Raw genomic sequence first — 17,175 nt, forward strand, 5'->3', positions numbered from 1 at the left:
AGTTGGTTTCCTGCAAGAGTCTGACCTTGAAGGTGTGTGTAACAGCACCGTGCCGCTCAGCCTGGTTCCCCTGGTGTAGCCACACACTGGCATTATTGCAGGCTGCAGTGCATTGGGGAGGAACAGGAGGAACGGGTGCAAGCAGGGCTAACCCGTTAAAAAATCAGCATCATTTTAATCACAAATGTTTAAAACCACTCCTCACTTACACCAGTTTTTGGGGCAGACTTGGTCAAATCCTCTGTCACTTACTAGTCAGCCTCTCTTCATAGCCAGTGCAGCTCCTCTGGAGGACATGCTGGTCTCTCTGAACTCTTCCCCCCAAATGAACTTCAGCCACTGGTCCTGTTCCAGAGTTTAGTCTGTAAAAATCCAGGCCAAATCCAGTTCCTTGTCTCTCACAGGCTGGGTGGGTTAGGGGAGCTTTCCAGAAGTCTGATATATTGCCAGAGACTATGGACAGCAAATGGGATCCAGATGTGTCCTTCAGCACGAGGCTTTTCTTTCAGAAGGAATTTTCCCAGATCATTCCCCAGATTTTGCTGATGGGGTTTCTTGTATGACGTACGGCAGCTTGGCTTCCCTCCATGTCCTGGCCATTGGCATCGGTTTCCTGGGGGGAAGGTACGGCCAAAACCCTGACCAACGTGGCGGTGCTTTGCCGTCGCAGCAGCCTTCCCCTCCTCAGACCAACCTGTCTCCTGGACATCACCTGTGCTTGGGGAGTGAGGGTTGATCCCCTCGGCACCCAGAGCTGCCCAGGACCCCCCAGCCACCCGCCTCACTTCTTCCTCAAGAGTCACTGGCAAATGGCTCGCTGAGGGCAGAGGAACGCTGCCAGCCTCAGCTGCCAGTCTGCACCTCGTTCTCCTTGGCTTCAGCAGGGGACCCTGCTCTGTCCCCAAAATCCCTTGCTGAGGAAGGGTGCTAACAGGGAGAGAGAAAGACCCTATCTCTTTGGACATTGGCCCCACGTCACCCCACCGCCCCGAAAAGGCAAAGTGGGCTGGAGGCCTCTCCTCCTCCTGATCGGATGGGTTGAGGACCTGAAAACAGCCCCCTCCTCGCATGGGTGTGCCATGCTGTTGGGTTGAGTCCCAAAACTTCTCTAATGTACCCTCCTGGCTGGCTGGGTTGGCTCAGCACAGCCACTCCCCTGAGTCCATTTTTTAGGCACTCCATTCTCTCATACATCTAACACTTAACTTGGGTCATTAAGACAACAGGGCACTTAAGTCCTGCTATATTTACCTAAAAAAATGTACTTTTCAAAGCATACAGAAAGCAGAGAATGGAGCTGAGGACTGAACTTGGGTTTCTTATAGCCTCCCTACCATACACCAGAAATTATTATGAAATGTTTATTGATTGTAATGAAGCTAAAGCAGTAGCCCACATGGCTCAACATTTCAGATCTTTTGCCTCAATATTTTTCCAATTACCAAGATGTATTTTTTCTTCCAGGAAGACATTTGGCAGCAGAATTAAACAAATCCTAAGGGCTGTTAAAACTTAGACGCATCTTTGAGAGATCAGTGATCCACAAGAAAAACTTCTGTCTTTACAAATGCTCAAAAGTGCATTCGGTTACTGCATTCTGCTTTTGCATTGAGACTTCCAGACATCTTCCAGCAAGATCACTAGGTGGGTTGCAGGTAACCTAATATCAGTGGTGTATCATCTTGTATGTTATTCAGTGAGTTCAGATTTTCATACATTAGCGCAATAAGAAAATTCAGCAGAGAATTCACTTGAATAAAAATATATGCCTGGGACTACAATGCTGGGGAATTTAAATCAAAATCGCTTTCAATAAATGCAATCCATTAAGAGTCTCTTGACTGTCTATTTGAATATTTCAATTTAAAATACTACTTAGAAAGAGTAAATAAAATATCCTTCAGTTCTTCAGATTCAATTTATCCTCAGTTACAACCCATTGAGAGTTACCCCAAGGGTGAATTGCCCTGTATCTCATTTCTGCCCTAAAGTGCTTTCATTACAGTCTGAGTCATCCAAAGCTCCCAAGCTGAATTAATTTCTGCTGCTTTCTGAATCTCATAGTTGATATCCCACAGACAAAGCCATGTCTGTGATTCAGAAAAGTGCTGATTAATACCAAACAGGAATAAGCCAGACACTGCTATTTGTTCCTGGCTGTTCCCAGTCAGCTCACTGGAGTCAACGTGGCTTTCTGAAGGTCATGAAAGCTGCCAGGTGGCAATAGGGAAAGCCAGAAGCTGGGTGGAAGAGACATGGAAGCTGTGTGAGGAACTTGTGGAGGGTCCTGCCCTCATCTCTCCCACTGAGGCAGAAGCCAGCTGCAGCCAGCTCCAGCTGTTGCTACTTAGCACACACCAGCACAGCAGGCCTCGCTGGCCTGCAATATGCACTCTCTAACGTGTCTAAACAGGCAGCAGTAAGTACTTCTACCGCAGCTATGTCCCCAGCAAGCCTGGCTAGCGCTCCTTTGCTCGTGCACAAGGCTATAGCCTGTTACCCATCTTCATCCCCAACTGAGGGCTCCCTGGGGTTTAGCCCCCAGATTGTTCAGCCTGTCCTTGTCCTGCAGGGAAGGTCGTCTCTCAGCTTTTTGCTTTTGTCTGCTGGCGTAGCACTGAACACAGTTAGGATGGAGGAGACAAAGATCCTGTCTCTTAACTGCTCTTCAGCCCTTGCTACAGCAGTGGCAGGAGCTGTAGACTGGGGAGGGCAAGCTAAGGGATGTCCTAGCCCATCTGCAGCCTGGGCTTCTCTTTCCCCAGTGGAGATCAGAGCAGCAGCCCTGCCCTATGAAGGCAGAAGGCTGCTTTGAAACTCTCAGCAGCCCTAGCTTGGCTATGCGGGGGCTGCAGGGGGCCCCTGGCACTCATCTCGGGTAGGGATGGTTGCTAGAGCCTCACATACAGAGGCAACCACAGAGATCATCTGTAGGGGGGAGCTCTGCCTTGGGACTTCTCACATCCTCCACATGTTGGCAAGGTATTGAGGAGCTACACACACCAGTAGTGACGCCTGAGGCAGCTGGATTTTTCAGCATTTTTGACTACTCTGCTCTCAACTGCTTTTTCAGTGCCAGGCAGAAGCACTGTCCCAGCCYGTGAAGCAGAAGAAGCCCTGGTGGGCACACAGCAGAGACCCCAGTGAGCTCTGAACTCGCAGTCTCCAAACGTGCAGATCCTCCTGCAATTTCAGCGAGGCCAGGAGGCATTTCAGCTGTAGCAAGCAGTGCAAGCCTGGTTGTGTTTGTGCTTTGTAACCATAGAGCTGCGTGTTCCCTATGGCAGGGCCCTCTTACGAGCGGTGGAGTGGTTCTCCTGGTGTGCTTTGATGCACAGTCAGATGGTGCAATCAAGTTAATTAACAGCACCAAACCCAGTTTGCCAAGAACCTATTGATTTTCCAGAAGGGTAACAAATTTTCTCCGTACGTACCAGCACTGAGTCTGAAGTAATTTGCGATAAGCATGAGAGAAATCAGCTTTCAGTGTGATTTAGGGAGGGTAGTGTTGCATCCAGACACATGCCAATATGATCTTTCTTGAGAACCATTACATGGTGCCTTAGTGATTAATTAGAAATAAATAACATTTATCTTTAACATTAATTTGTAACTGAGTTAGGACAGCAGGCTGAATGCCAGGATCCGGTCCTGTATTAGGTGGAAGGTTTCCTCACAAGTCACAGTGTTTAAGGGATTAACCCTGGGCTCTTTCTCTCGCCAGGGATCTTTAAGATTGGGTGCCTAAATGTGTAGAARGCAACTGTGATGCTGGCGCTGTATTAGCTTTTTCTCAACAGATCGAGAGTTTGGGAGGATCTCTGGCTAGGGAAATTTACCCTATGACCTGCTTTTATCTTAAAGCATTTGCTTTGTGGAAGCCAGCAGTAAGGAACTGAAACCCTGTCACTGCTGGGAGCTCCTCCTTCTTGCCTGGAGTGGCTCTGCCCCTTGTGCTACGTGCTGTACAAACACGTAAGCAAAGGATGACCCTGAGTTTGCCATCTCACCTCTTGATTGCCTTGGAAATCTTCACAGAAATATGCCAGCAAAGCCTAAAATGTGTTACCATGAGATTCTTTCATATCTGTCCTGCTATCCTCCTGCACACAACTATTTAATGGTGGACAGAGAGCCTTCCAAAAGATGTGTTTTAAATTAGCTCTCTTTTCTACATCTGGCTACTGATTAATATTTATTTAGACTTTTCCTGCCAAAGGCCTGAAACACAGCCACATTTCATTTTCCTCCAGGGATAAGTGGTGGCAAACAATGGTCACTGATGGACAGTGCTTGAGGACAAGGGCAGCAGCAGGTAAACCTGAAAGTATTTTCTAATGGCTGTAAGGACTTGTGAGTACAGGATCATCCCTGCAAACAGCAAAGGTCACAGAGACACAGTGGCAGTCAAGGGAGCCCCAATAACCCAGTCTGAGAAACAAGCCCATGACCCGGCCCTAGCCCCTCCAGGGCTGTCCCAGGAGATCCAGCAGCTCCATGGTCCAGGTGTGAAGCCTAGCAAGATGCRTCAACAAGAGAGGCTGCTACAGCCCAAGTGGTGTTACTGCCCAGGGGTATGGGACACATTATAGGGTGCAGGGAAAGAGCATCTTGGAATTGTACAAGACTTATTATCCAGTGTTTAGGGGAGGAACCAAAGGGAAAAGGAGGGATCRAAGTGGTCTGGGGAGGAACAAGCATGGGAAAATAGAGGGAGATGGGGATAAGAGAGGCCAGTTGTGTGTAAACAGGTGGCTGGTCACTACGCTTGTATGGCCATGCCCTGCACCTGGTCACTGCCGTCTATGCTCCCTTCTTATTCTGCTCCATTTCTACCTATTTTCCTGGGTGAGGGACTCTGTGGGGGGGGGTGTGTGTGGAGGTCTAAGTTCTGGCATCTGGAGGGATTGGAGCACATGCATATTGTGTGCGTTTGTGCCAGTGTATAATCACTAGTGAACATCCAGCTGGACTAACCGGCAAGTAGGATAAGAGGCTTGGGAGCCAGGGATTGAAGCAGCCTGTATGTGTGTGCCTGTTGGGAATACACRCTCAGCCTCACTACTGGCAGGACCTGGGGACATGGAGCTGCAGCAGCCTCACCTCTATCAGGCTGCCAGCTTCAGCAGCCCCTGACAGTGATATATTCACTTGGGCTAGTGGCTAGGTTTGAACCAAGGATAACCTCAACAAAGGCAATTTGCCCTTACTGTCTAGGCAAAAGGATTAAAAGAGAAAAGATTGCTCTTTTTAATGCCTTTTAGCTTGAAAACTCCCCTTCAAACTAAGCTGAATGATGGTTGGCAGCTAAATCCCCCTCAACATCTAGGCACCTCCACCTTGTGATGCTGCTTGGGTCAGACACACCTGAGCTGACGAAGTTGTTCCTGATGGCATTGAGCTGCTCAAAAAACAATCCTTGGCGTGATTCATGAATGAGATGTTCCTCCCCTAAACAGGCAGAGCCTGAGAGGTGTGCTGAGACATTCCCCCAGGACAAGTCTCACTCAGACACAGGAGGCAGCTGGTGTAAAGTATGTGTTTGGGGATTGCATGTTCACTCTCAGCTCCAAAGCAGAGTAAGGACTTCAGAACWTCTTGACCACTGAGTCCTGTCTCCATCTCTTACCATAGTGAAATGCCCAGTTGAGCAGATAGAGCACATACGGACGTGGCAGGCTGGAGAACAGCTGGACTGAAAAGCCCATCAGATCCTAGGTSTGAGCAAGAGATACAAATACATCAGCAGTATCAAGGTAGTTTCAGTGATGCATGTGTCCACTAGCAGAAATGAAGCTGGATACAGAGGGTTTCAAGGCTTTAGGACACGTAAAACTTAGATTTGGAAAATAAAATTCTAGTCCTTCTGCTCTTTCATATCCTACTCTGAGCTGCCATGGAGGAATAACATGTTACTTCCATCAAAACACAGTAATAAATTATAGGCTCTTGTATCAGTTGTCATTCTGTGAGTGATTGCTGAGATACACTCTAAGCTGATGAATTATTTAAATCAGATGCAGTACATTTTGGAAAATGAATTTGATTAAGTGGCAAGATATTATGAAGAAACTTGAGACAAAATCCTAAAAGAATTTATTTTCATAAAATCTAGCATGTTTCCTGTCTTATGATAATCTTGAGTAAATAGGTGAATTAGTAGGTAGATTGATAGACTGGCTGCTACAAAGGCCTAATATTGACACAGGAGACAAATACGAAGTGGAGAATGGTCTTGCTAAGCAAGGCGTATTACCTTCCCTCTGTTCCACTCCCCAAAAGGACAATGAGTATTTTATACTTCTCTTCTTCCCAAAGCCCTATATGGTGTGCTGTCGTGGTATGTTTTTGCTAAAACACTATAATGTGTCATTTCATAGATGATACTGAAGCTTATATGTTCTGCCCAAATCTCTGTACAAAGCACATTCTAGTTTTGTTATGGATCTGTGGCTCATCATAGTATATAGAGTTTTATAGGGAAAAGACAGGTTCTTTATCAGACCAGATCTGGAAGAGGAGCTTGAAGACATGAATGTCCAGAAGCTTGTCTATTTTTTCCAACAAAGTCAGCTTGTCTACAAACCTTGTCTTGATGACACTCTTACACTTCCTTCCTAGCTACTACAAAACTACTTGCATGAAATACATAAATCGCCTTTGCACTGAAATTGGAAAATTATTCTCACATAAAATCTGGTTATTGCTATATATGGATATTTTCTTCCCTTTTTCCTTTCTCCCTTTCTCTTTCTTCCTCCCTCTTCCTTCCTTCTTTTCTTTCCTTCTTTCTTTCTCTTTCCTTTCTTTCTTCCCTTTCTCTATCTTTCTTTCATTTAACTGAAAGCCATAAGCATCATTTATTTGCATAATTGCTTCATTGAAACTGCAAAGAAGCTCTCATTTAATTGCCATGCATATGATCATATTCACCTAATTTAGTATAAATGTCCCCTGCTGTTTCAATTGGACATCTGTCTTAAACTGTTGTGAGGGAAAAGAAAACAGTATATTTCACCCTAGAAATGGCACAGTTGAATGATACATGAATGTTCAGTTAATTTTGGTCTTCTCTTCCACAGTACTTCTTCTTTCCTTTATCTTTAATTCTCCTGAGCAAAAAAGTCATATTTTGTATTTATTTAAATCCACAGAATTATAAAAAATATATTTGATAAAAGTCTGTGTTTTCCCCTTTCCCTTCTCCTCTCCTCTCCACATTGGAAGAAAGACTTGCCTTAGAGGATAGTGCTTCTGGCTCAAGCTCAGCCTCAATTTTGACTGCTGGCGGTTTCTTTCCACATGGATTCATCACTATTGATTTTTGTTCCAGATTTTAAGATATAGGCATGTATAGCCGGTCACATTCCCAATGCCAGTCTTATACAGATTTTCTAGCTCTCCCATGGCTAATACCTGAGCCCTCCACATGCCTGAATACAACCCGTCCCAGCAGGCTTGGGGGTAGGAAGCCCAACACCAGCTAGAGGGTGTGTGTGCACCACTGACTGCGGAGGCTCGCAAAGACATAATCCGAAATGGGAAGGATGAACGCGCTGAGCTCCATGCTGCCACAGGGACACGGACGGTTTCCTTCCAGTGACTTTGCAGAGTGGGCAGGCACAGTCTCTTCTGTACAGTCATACAGGAAGCTTGCAGAGCAGGAAACTCAGATATGTATGTCTTAGGCTAATAACTCTGTCTAATATCTATGTCCCCTCCTTTTTGAATCACATGCAAATGCTAAAAGACAGCAGGAAACAATCCAGTCTGCAGATTTCTCATGGGAACCATGTCCTAAAATGTGGACAACTGTCCAAAGGATTTCTTGAAGAGCCAGCTGGTAACTTGCTCTTGCAAAAGTGCTCTGAGACAGGTAAAASAAAAAGCATTTGGATTTTTGACAGAAGTGTCAAAGCCAGAATTTGGACAGTTTTAGCATAAGTGATGACCAAAAACCTCCCAGAGATTTCCCTTTTCCAGTTACAGAGGAGTATACAGCGGAAACAGATTGCCAGCATTTTATTTCACTTAAAAAATATTTTAAAAGGTTGATCTTAAGAAATAGATATTAAGGTCAATATAAGAACAGTTTAATTCAGAGATATATACTGACAGTGAAACCAATTACCTTTATCTTGAACAAAGCACCCTTCTGAAGGAAAATACTTGTTGATTTAGATTAAAAACAGATGCCAGACAATGTGCTGGCCAGTGTTCTACTGAGAAACACTCAGTGTAAGCTCAAAGTGGTCTCCACTTTCAAAGTAGTGGGAGCAGTAAGTGCTTGGCATCTTTGCAAAACTCTCTCTCTCCAATTCAATACCCCACATCAGAGGCACCTGAGACACCTGTGTTCTTTAACTTATCTGCAGTCTAATCCTTCCCACCCACACACAAATATATAAAATGGAAATAACAATTTAAAGCCATCTACATAAATACAGCTTTGAAATGCACTAATGTATATTATTACCTGAATCAGGAGAGCACTTATGCACAGCACAAACTCACATCCAAATTGCAAGTGGAGAACAAGATTTCTTCTCTAAATTTGGGGACAATATCAGGTTGCGCTGAGAGGATTAGTATAAACAGAGGGGAAAGGAAATGAAGGCTGAGAATGGTCCAGGAGGGAAAAAGGAAAGGGCAAGGAAAAATGGTCAAAAAAAGAAAGCTCTGGGAAGTAAATGGTTTGCAATTACTTTAGGCAGCTCACTTAATCTTCTTGCAGTTTAAGTTTCTCACTTTTGAAAATGGAAAAAACATCTACTTATTACCAAGAGGTGGGCTGGTAATTCATGTTGAAAAGTGCTCTGAGGTTCTTGGAAGAAAGGTACTTTTAAAACTGTAAAGTATCATCACCCTTGAAACATCTGTTGTTATGCCATAGTAAGACTGTGGATTTCAAAACTGCTACTGAAAACTAATGCAGAAGGAAAGCAACAACCCCTTCAATAATGAATACTTGGCCAATCCTAGCATTTCTACCCATGATACCATCAACAGACAAATACCGGTGGGAAGAATGGGTAAGAAAATATCTTAAGTATGTATTTTACTAAGTCTCTCATCTGGGAAAGCTAGTTTGCTAAGTGTACAGCTGCAAGTAGCATAATCAGTTTAGAAATTTGTGTTTACTCTCATTTTATTTCCTCCTGGGGAACTGTAACCAAGCTGCCAGCATGACGAAACCACCACTGAGGAAGTCAGTGAAGGAAAGCGCTAGTCTATGGTATTCTCCTAGTTCATGACAGTCACGCTCCGCTAACTCTGTCCCTTTATTTCAGGATCCTAAGGAGTTCACCTTAGAATTTTTTTCCATCTACTTACTGAAACACAGCATGTGTCCTTTCAAACCCTGCATTCACATTATTTACCAGCTCCCAGTGTTGCACCTTTAATGTGAACCCATAACTCAGTTCCTTGTGCTGGCAGCAGTCACTGCTTCAGAGAAGGGAGGAGTACAGAGATGCACCCCAAGCCTTTCCATTTTGGTCCATCTCTGTGCCTTTTTGAGATTCTCTGCTTAGGTTAACAGCATGTCTCAGTCTCTTTCCAGATTGTTAATAACTTGCAAAACAGAGTGTAGTTGCTGGCATTCCCTTTACTTCATCTCTTCTGCCGGCAAGCGCTAAGGAAAGAGAAAAAGATTTAAGATACAACCAGAGCATAGGGACAAAGAGGCTTAGAAATTGAAGTCTGGTCTTTTACCTGTGTCCTCAAACCTCTCTCATCTTGCAGGTAAGAATTCTATCAAAAACCAGATTATCCTAACCCAGAGCTAGGCTGGTTTAACTCAGTTTATTTCCCTGTGCCTGAAGAAGAGGTGGAGACAGCACTGCCTTTATTGCACTCTATAAGTGCATCCCTAATGCACTTACGGATCCAAGCCCAGGCCAGTTCTGCGAATGAGTCCTGGAGAAAGTCAGACCTGTTTTGCCAGTCAGAAATCCACTGCTATTAACACAGCAGATTATTGCATACCTGCATGGAGACTCCTTTCCCTAAGGACATCCTTGAAGGAAGTATATGGAGGGGTCTGCGCACTAGGAAACCTTGTCATCATGGCTGCTTACCAGTGAGCCTTGCTAGCAGGGAGCTGGGGTTAGATTCGCTCAACTCCATGCTCTTGTGAGTGTCCTAGTAGTGCTGGTCTAGCTCCTGCTCTAGTTGGTGTATATCTCCCTTGATCGAAGGACCTCATTGGAGAACTGTAGCTTGGTCATTTCCATCTCTCAAGATGGAAATCTAACTCTTCAAATCTAACTTTTCAATTGTGAGACTTTGCAGATTTTCCACCAGCCAGATGTGGGATTTTTTCCTTCTATCACATAAAGAGTAGTCCCAAAAGTATCCACAGAACAGCAACAAAGACATCTACTTACCTTTCCAGATCATGAAATCCAACAGCAAAATAATATTCACTCTTCTTACAAAATTCGGCAGGACCTATGATGCCTCTTTCTTCTCCTTCTTTTCTCACTTAACAAGCATTGGCTAATAATCTCCAGGGCTGTATCAACACCTTCTTTTGTCTTGGCAGAGCACTCCAGGTAAGCATATGCCCCAATGCTGGCAGCCAAAGCTTTTCCTTTTGCAGTGCTAATTGGCTCTTTGCCTGGAGTGGCTAGTTTCTGCTTGACACCTTCATCATCCCTTAGCTCTATCTTGGTAGCCACCAGAATAATAGGTACTGTGGAACAGAAGAGTTTGATTTCTGGAACCCAAATATCAAGGATGTTTTGCAGTGAGTCTGGCCTGTCCACAGAAAAGCACATTAAAATAATGTCTGTGTCCTGATAGGAAACTGAGCGGAGATTTTGGTAACTGGCTTCATCCTTCCCTGCCACATCGAAGAGAATTAGCTTCACATCCTTCCCATCTACCTCTATGTCAGTGGCGTAAGTGTCAAACACAGTTGGCTCATAGCATTTGGGAAGCTGTTCGTGGCGTAGAGCAAAGAGGAGGCATGTCTTACCACAGCTGTCATCTCCAACAACAGTTAGCTTTCTCCTAAGAGCAGCCATGCCTTGAAAACCAAGATGAGGTAAAAAATGAATTAATCCAGTGCCCTTTTTTTTTTTTTTTTAATAGCTTTTGTGAAGAGTAGAAGGAGAATGGAAGAAGAAATCCTATTATTTTGGAATTCTTCCCATATCTCATCTCCATACTTCTGTCCTACCTGTGTTCCCCCTTTTTTGGCCTTCAATTCCTCTGGTATTAGAATGTTCTGAAATTGTGATTACCTTGCTCTTGACTATTTTTATACATAAAAAATTCAAGATAAAAAACAGGTCTGGATGTAACCAAGATTCCTGCAGTGTCCTATGCTTCTGTTTTATCATCTCACACATTGTTTATGGCCAGTGTTCAGTTCATAACAGATTTCATTTTCTAGATTGAATGACTTAATTTTGTAAGGGAGATGGAATATAAAACACTGTATGGAACAACTATCCAAATAGGTTTTATTGCCTACATTTTTCTCACCATGGTCTACCAGTGAAATTCTACCAATGGCAATAGCTATCCTTTGTAAATCCATGCTGCTTTTTTTCATAGATCTGTTCTCATGTGGGATTAAGAAAATGTTCTCTCTCTTCATATATTCATTGTTATTTTATATAAAATAGAAGTTAGTTAGACTTACAGGATAGTAATTTCCAGCATCAATCTTCCTTTCTTGATTTTCAGTATTAGATTGGTTTCTTCCAATCTTGTTACCACTTCAGTTTCCGTAGGTCACAGATTCCCCTATACAGAGAACTCACCACCACTTTATGAAGACCATTATGACGAACATTGTATTTAAAGGAATAGGTTGATGTTTCTAAATTTAGCCAACCAATCTACAAAGAGAACTGGATGAGATCACGCCTCTTAAAAAAACCCTACTTTGATGGCAATAAAGTGCAAGTTACACAATCCATTAACGAATCACAGCACATTTGCTTTAGAAATTCCCTGTTCCTATTGCAAAAGACCTAAAGTCTCATCTCGAGCAAGCATTTCAGTACCAGGTGTGCCAAACTGGTTTTGTGCATTGGGCTGAGTACTAGACAGTAAAACAGCAGTAGATCAAAGTTCTGCCAGCCAGACCCTCAGGATGCTCTTTTCCAGATCTGCTGAGACATCTTAGAGAAATGAATCACAGAACAGCTGAGGTGGGAAGGCATCTCTGGAGATCATCTTGTCCACCCCCCTGCTCAAAGCAGGGCCAACTACAGCRGGTTCTCAGGGCTTTGTGTCCAGTTGGGTTTTGAACATCTCCAAGGATGGAGACTCCATGACCTCTCTGGGAAACCTATTTCAGTGTTTTACCACCCTCACAGTAGCGAAATGAAATCTATAAAGGCAACAGTCTATAGAGAAAGAACAGTCCAGTGATCAAGTTAAGTGATAGTGTGAACCATCTTGGACTTCAGAGATGAAGACCGAATTCTCTGCTATCCTGCTGGCATTGGATAAGTCATTTCTTTTGCCTCTGTCTCAGTTTCCCTGGTAGACAAAGACTACAAGGTGCTCACACCCACTAAGAACTAAGGACAAAGGGAACCAAGGTAGCTTAATTTGGTCTCTCTGCAGAGAGAAGTGACTGCAAAGGCATTATTGGTGAGGCAGATACTTAACTGCTGGCATGCAGTTATGAGGTCAATCCATTTTTTTCATAGAGCTACTGAAGAGTTCTTCGTTTGAGATGAAGGTTTTAGCCCAAAGATGGGGAACTTCATATCTTGCTTCTTCTTTAACTTGAGTGARTTGGAGGCCTGAGGGCACTTTAGTTTTCTATGGTGGTCTAATTTTACTTTGCCACAGTGTATTTCCTGAGTACTAGTCAAGTATAACTCTGATAGTCTTGCCACTAAAGCCCAAATTTTATACTAACTTGACAAAATAAGAATCATTGGATTCTGACTTGCTTCACTTATTCTCAGGCAGAGTAATGCCAGTGAGTCCGATACAGCTCTTTAAGATCATAAAGCCATTTCTTGTTTGGTATGTGCTTTCACTTGTGCTGTACTTAGCCTAAACCTCTACTTCAAAAATACACAGGTCTTTTCCACTCCCTCTTTTGAACCTTGGCATTCCAGTTTCCAGGCAGATTAGTCTGGCTTCTCTGCTGAGAGCACTGATCACAAGAGGATCTAAGAATTAAATTCTGTTTTTCTTCAGGGACACTGGAAAACAATGAACCTGCCATGATGTGCAACAAGTGTTTCGATTCCTACGCATGCCAGAAACTCTTTTCAGCCTGGAGAGCCGGATACTTACCATGTCTGCCTGTCCTCCCACATCTACTCAGAGGTTTTCTAGCAGCGGCCTGTGAACTGCTCATATTTAGCTAGCTCCTGCTTTCCTTATTTCACTAAGAGGCTTTGCCTGCATGAGGACCAGTGAGGACTGCAGGGTGCTTGTTGCTAGCATTACAGTACAAGTCAGCACGCAGGACTTGGTTTGCCATTACTGGTACATACGGCTCCCTCAGCATGCTATGCCACAGCRAGCAATGCATTTACTTATTGACAAAATGAACAGAGATTACATTCCCTGCTGAGCTTTCATGCTTTTGGTACAGATTTATGCTTGAGCACAAATTATCTGAATTACAGACGTGCCCTTTACAAAATCTGCTTAGGAAAAAGAACAGGGCAGCATATAATCTGGAAACAATCTCCAGTAATTGTACTGGAATTGTCTTCTTGAGCAAAAAATGCCAATTGGATTAAATCATGTAAAAAACAAAAGGTTGAGTTTTTATCTCAAAACCACCAGCACAAGCAGTGAAAGCAAAGAATTGGTGTCTTCTTACTCCTGCTTCATACTTTCCTCATCAATCATACAGATATATGTGGTGCAGCATAACTAATAAATTCTCTGGCCAGAGAGTTTACATTTGGGGATTACTGGAAGTGAAGTTTCAGCTTGCTTAAGAAGTATAATTTAGTATATCATGTAAATTTGAGCAGGATATATAAAAATCACAACATAAGGCTCAATTTCTGCCCTAAAATATGTGAGCTGGCTACACTGCCTGGTCCCTTCCAGACCATGCCTGCATACAGAATCAGGCACGTACAAAATCCCYTAGCGAGAGAAGAAAGCCTCCTCAACCCAGAGCCTATTTTCATTTTTTTCTTTCCAGATTTTCCATCTCTGCTCCCAGTCACCACCGTGGGAAGGAAGTCTAAGCACTTCCACAGAGTAGTATCCACTGTGCTCACGTCTTGCTGCAGTTCCTCTTTCTGCTGCACTCACAGCACTGTGATTCTGACCAGATTTTCGTTTTCCCTGATGCATTGCTCTAAGCAGGAAGAGAAAAGGATTCCTACATACAGTTCCTCTCCTGATTTCCACTGTACCTGAAATTGGCTCACCTCATGCTTCTGTGTATGATCYGAAGAAAGGATACTCCAGAGAAGAGAAGCAAATATAACCAAAAAGATAATATAAATTAAGGGCCTCCTCACTCTGAGTAAGACAGCTCAGTGCAGGTATCACACTACTGCTTCCTGCAACTTCAGTAAAAAATCAGATTGTAGTGATTCATGTTGTGGCTTTCAGATAAAATTTATGGGCTAAATCCACTGCACGAGAAAGGCAGCATATAGCAAATTTCCATTATGTCTGAAGCCCAGGCCAACATCAAGCATCACATGTACTACATATTTAAGTTTAAATGCATGATAACTACAGTGACTTCGATGTTCCCTGTAGAGACCACTTCTGGAGTGTGTCCTAGGACAGTGAAGTGAGTGGGACTTCAGTGTAAGTGAGTCACAGGACTGGTCCTCCCAGTACAAAGCCTGTGTAGACATTTCCAGTTCCTAGGTCAAGGGACTACATGGACTTTGCTGAAGTCTTTCTTGCAAGGTGAGAGATGAACTATCAGGCCCACCGGCTTCAGCATAACTGCAGAAGACTATACTAGCAAATTAAGCAGTTATGGCTTAGGCCATAACCGGGTACTGGCACTACATCTGCACTGCTCAATGACTCCTGGCATGGGTTGGACTCAGGACAGCTAGACCTTTGCTATTAATTTTCTGAGCATAGTTTGGAAGCTGGGACCAGAGACAATCCCCAGCAGACAGTTTAGATGAGGCCTCCCCGTTTTGAAGTCTAAGAGAGTTTGAGAGCATGAATGCATGTTCACTTACTGAATGCCGAGGCACACAGATAATTGCTAACAGCACTTTGGGTGAACAAAAGAGCTGTGTGCTTTGCAATGAATAAGCTGTGCATTTCCTTAGCTTCATGGCACAGCAGAGATGAGATGATCAACCTAATTGCTCAAATTGCTCTTTTTTCTATTTAACGAAGTGCTAATACCAGTGAAAAGACAAATCCAATATTCAGGCATGGTTCTTCGTGCACCCAAAAAGCCAGAGGAAAAAGTATTTAAAAATGTATTTAAACAACACCTATCACTATCTATAAAATACTTGCAGCTTTTCTCCCTGACCCCCAGAGACCGCTTTCTTGCTTTTGACTCTTAAAGGAACATGGGCATTCATGCCACAAGATGGCACTGAACTCCAACATAAAATCCATCATTTTAATATTCTTGAAGAGCTTCAAGAAAAACAGCAAATATATTTAGAAGATTTACATTATACAGCAAATTAACTCCATTTGCCTATCAAAAGGGTCTAAATGCTTGTGATTATATTTATAGAGAAAACAGCTACAAGCTGCGACTGTGCCATCACAAGAAGGAGGTGGTAGCATGGGGAAGATCTCCTTTCTACATATGTCACTTTGGGTTCATGAAGAATTTAAAATTGTGAGTGGTGACCATAAATGTAAAGGACCAATGCAGATTAGAAATTTAACCCATTAAAAGATCAGAGGTACTGGATAACATCCATGTGTGTGACTACATTTTCAGTTTCTTGTTTTTTCAAACATCAGTTTGAACTTACGATATCCACTTGCACATTTCAAATCCCAAAGCCTATAACTTGTTTTTTCAAGCTGCAAAGTGCACATGTGCATAGATGAAATCTTTCATGTGAAAGATACTACACAAATGCATACAGATCAAGGTAAGATTAAGGTACAAAGCTATCTTGTAAATTAGAGATGGAATCGATCATCACAGTCATCAAATTCATCACCAGCCAGAGACATGTTCTTTTGACAGGGAGAAAGGGGAATGAGAAAAAGCCTAACAGAAGATGAATTATATTTCACTGTGTAGGATTAARTGAACCATAACCACTTATTTGCCTTACTGACAATACACTTTTGCAGCAGTCTACTGAAAGTAACCTGTCAAACTGCTCATTTGGTCTTTAAGTGCCTTTTTTTATACAGATGGAATCATACTGGCCAAATTACTTTTGTTCTATTCACTAATGCCTCCACTGGCTAGCAGAAGAGGACACTTTGGATATCATCCTGAGAGGCAGTAGCCACAAAACATCACCTAGGCGAAAACGTTTGCAGAAAAAAAGCTTAAGACAACACCCAGTAAACAGCGATAGCTGCAGCAGGGACATAGCAAATCAGTACCRGCAATTTCGCAGTATAAGACTCTACAATGCATGCCTTTATTAACACACCAGCATGAGCCATCTGTTTATATTAAGGTACTTACACCCTATCCTCCAAGCAATCTGAAATGCCTGCCTTTTGCACTCATTTATTTTCCACATTCATTTTTTCATTACCGTGACTTCCGATATCTCTGTAAATTGAGACTAAGAGGGCATTTCAGTTCAAGTCTGCTACTTCTCCCGGTTTATAATTCCTCAGTTCCCTTTTGGCCAAAAGCTGGCAGGAGACAGACTCAAAACATGATGAATTTTTTTCCTTTAAGGAAGGGAAGTGGCTGAGCCCTGCGTTTTTTTCGGTAATATCCAGCGAATGCTTTTGTTTTATTTGCCCGCCAGAAATAATCTCAGGTGCACCTTGCTTGGGCTTTAAAGGCTGGGTCCGGGACGCAGAGGCTCTCCCTCCCTCTCCCCTTGCCTCTCGGCTGCCCGCGCCGCTCGGGCTCGCTCCCCGCTCCCGGCGAGGCGGCTCGGAGCGGCAGGGCGGCAGCAGCCGGGCACACGGCAGGGACCTGCCCCGGCGCCCCGCAACGCCCTCACGGCCCGGCCCGGCCCGGCCCGGCCCGGTCCCCTCACGGCCCGGCCCCGCAGCATGGCCCCCGCCACCCCATAACCC

The 17,175-nt window shown here is 43.7% G+C and overlaps 1 protein-coding gene across 1 annotated transcript; it reads right to left on the bottom strand.

Annotated features, from left to right (window-relative positions):
- Window positions 1-10,433: 10,433 nt before the first annotated feature.
- On the bottom strand, window positions 10,434-11,030 carry LOC112966519 (rho-related GTP-binding protein RhoB-like). The gene has a single exon (XM_026066709.1). It carries the CDS (start codon window positions 11,028-11,030, stop codon window positions 10,434-10,436), a length of 597 nt encoding a protein of 198 aa, XP_025922494.1.
- Between the last annotated feature and the right edge of the window lie 6,145 nt (window positions 11,031-17,175).

This window comes from Apteryx rowi, unplaced genomic scaffold, assembly GCF_003343035.1.
Source record: "Apteryx rowi isolate R43461 unplaced genomic scaffold, aptRow1 scaffold_1032, whole genome shotgun sequence".
Classification (NCBI taxonomy): domain Eukaryota; kingdom Metazoa; phylum Chordata; class Aves; order Apterygiformes; family Apterygidae; genus Apteryx; species Apteryx rowi.

Coding starts and splice junctions, on each gene's coding strand:
- LOC112966519 (XM_026066709.1), bottom strand. CDS start 11,030: ATGGCTGCTCTTAGGAGAAAGCTAACTGTTGTTGGAGATGACAGCTGT.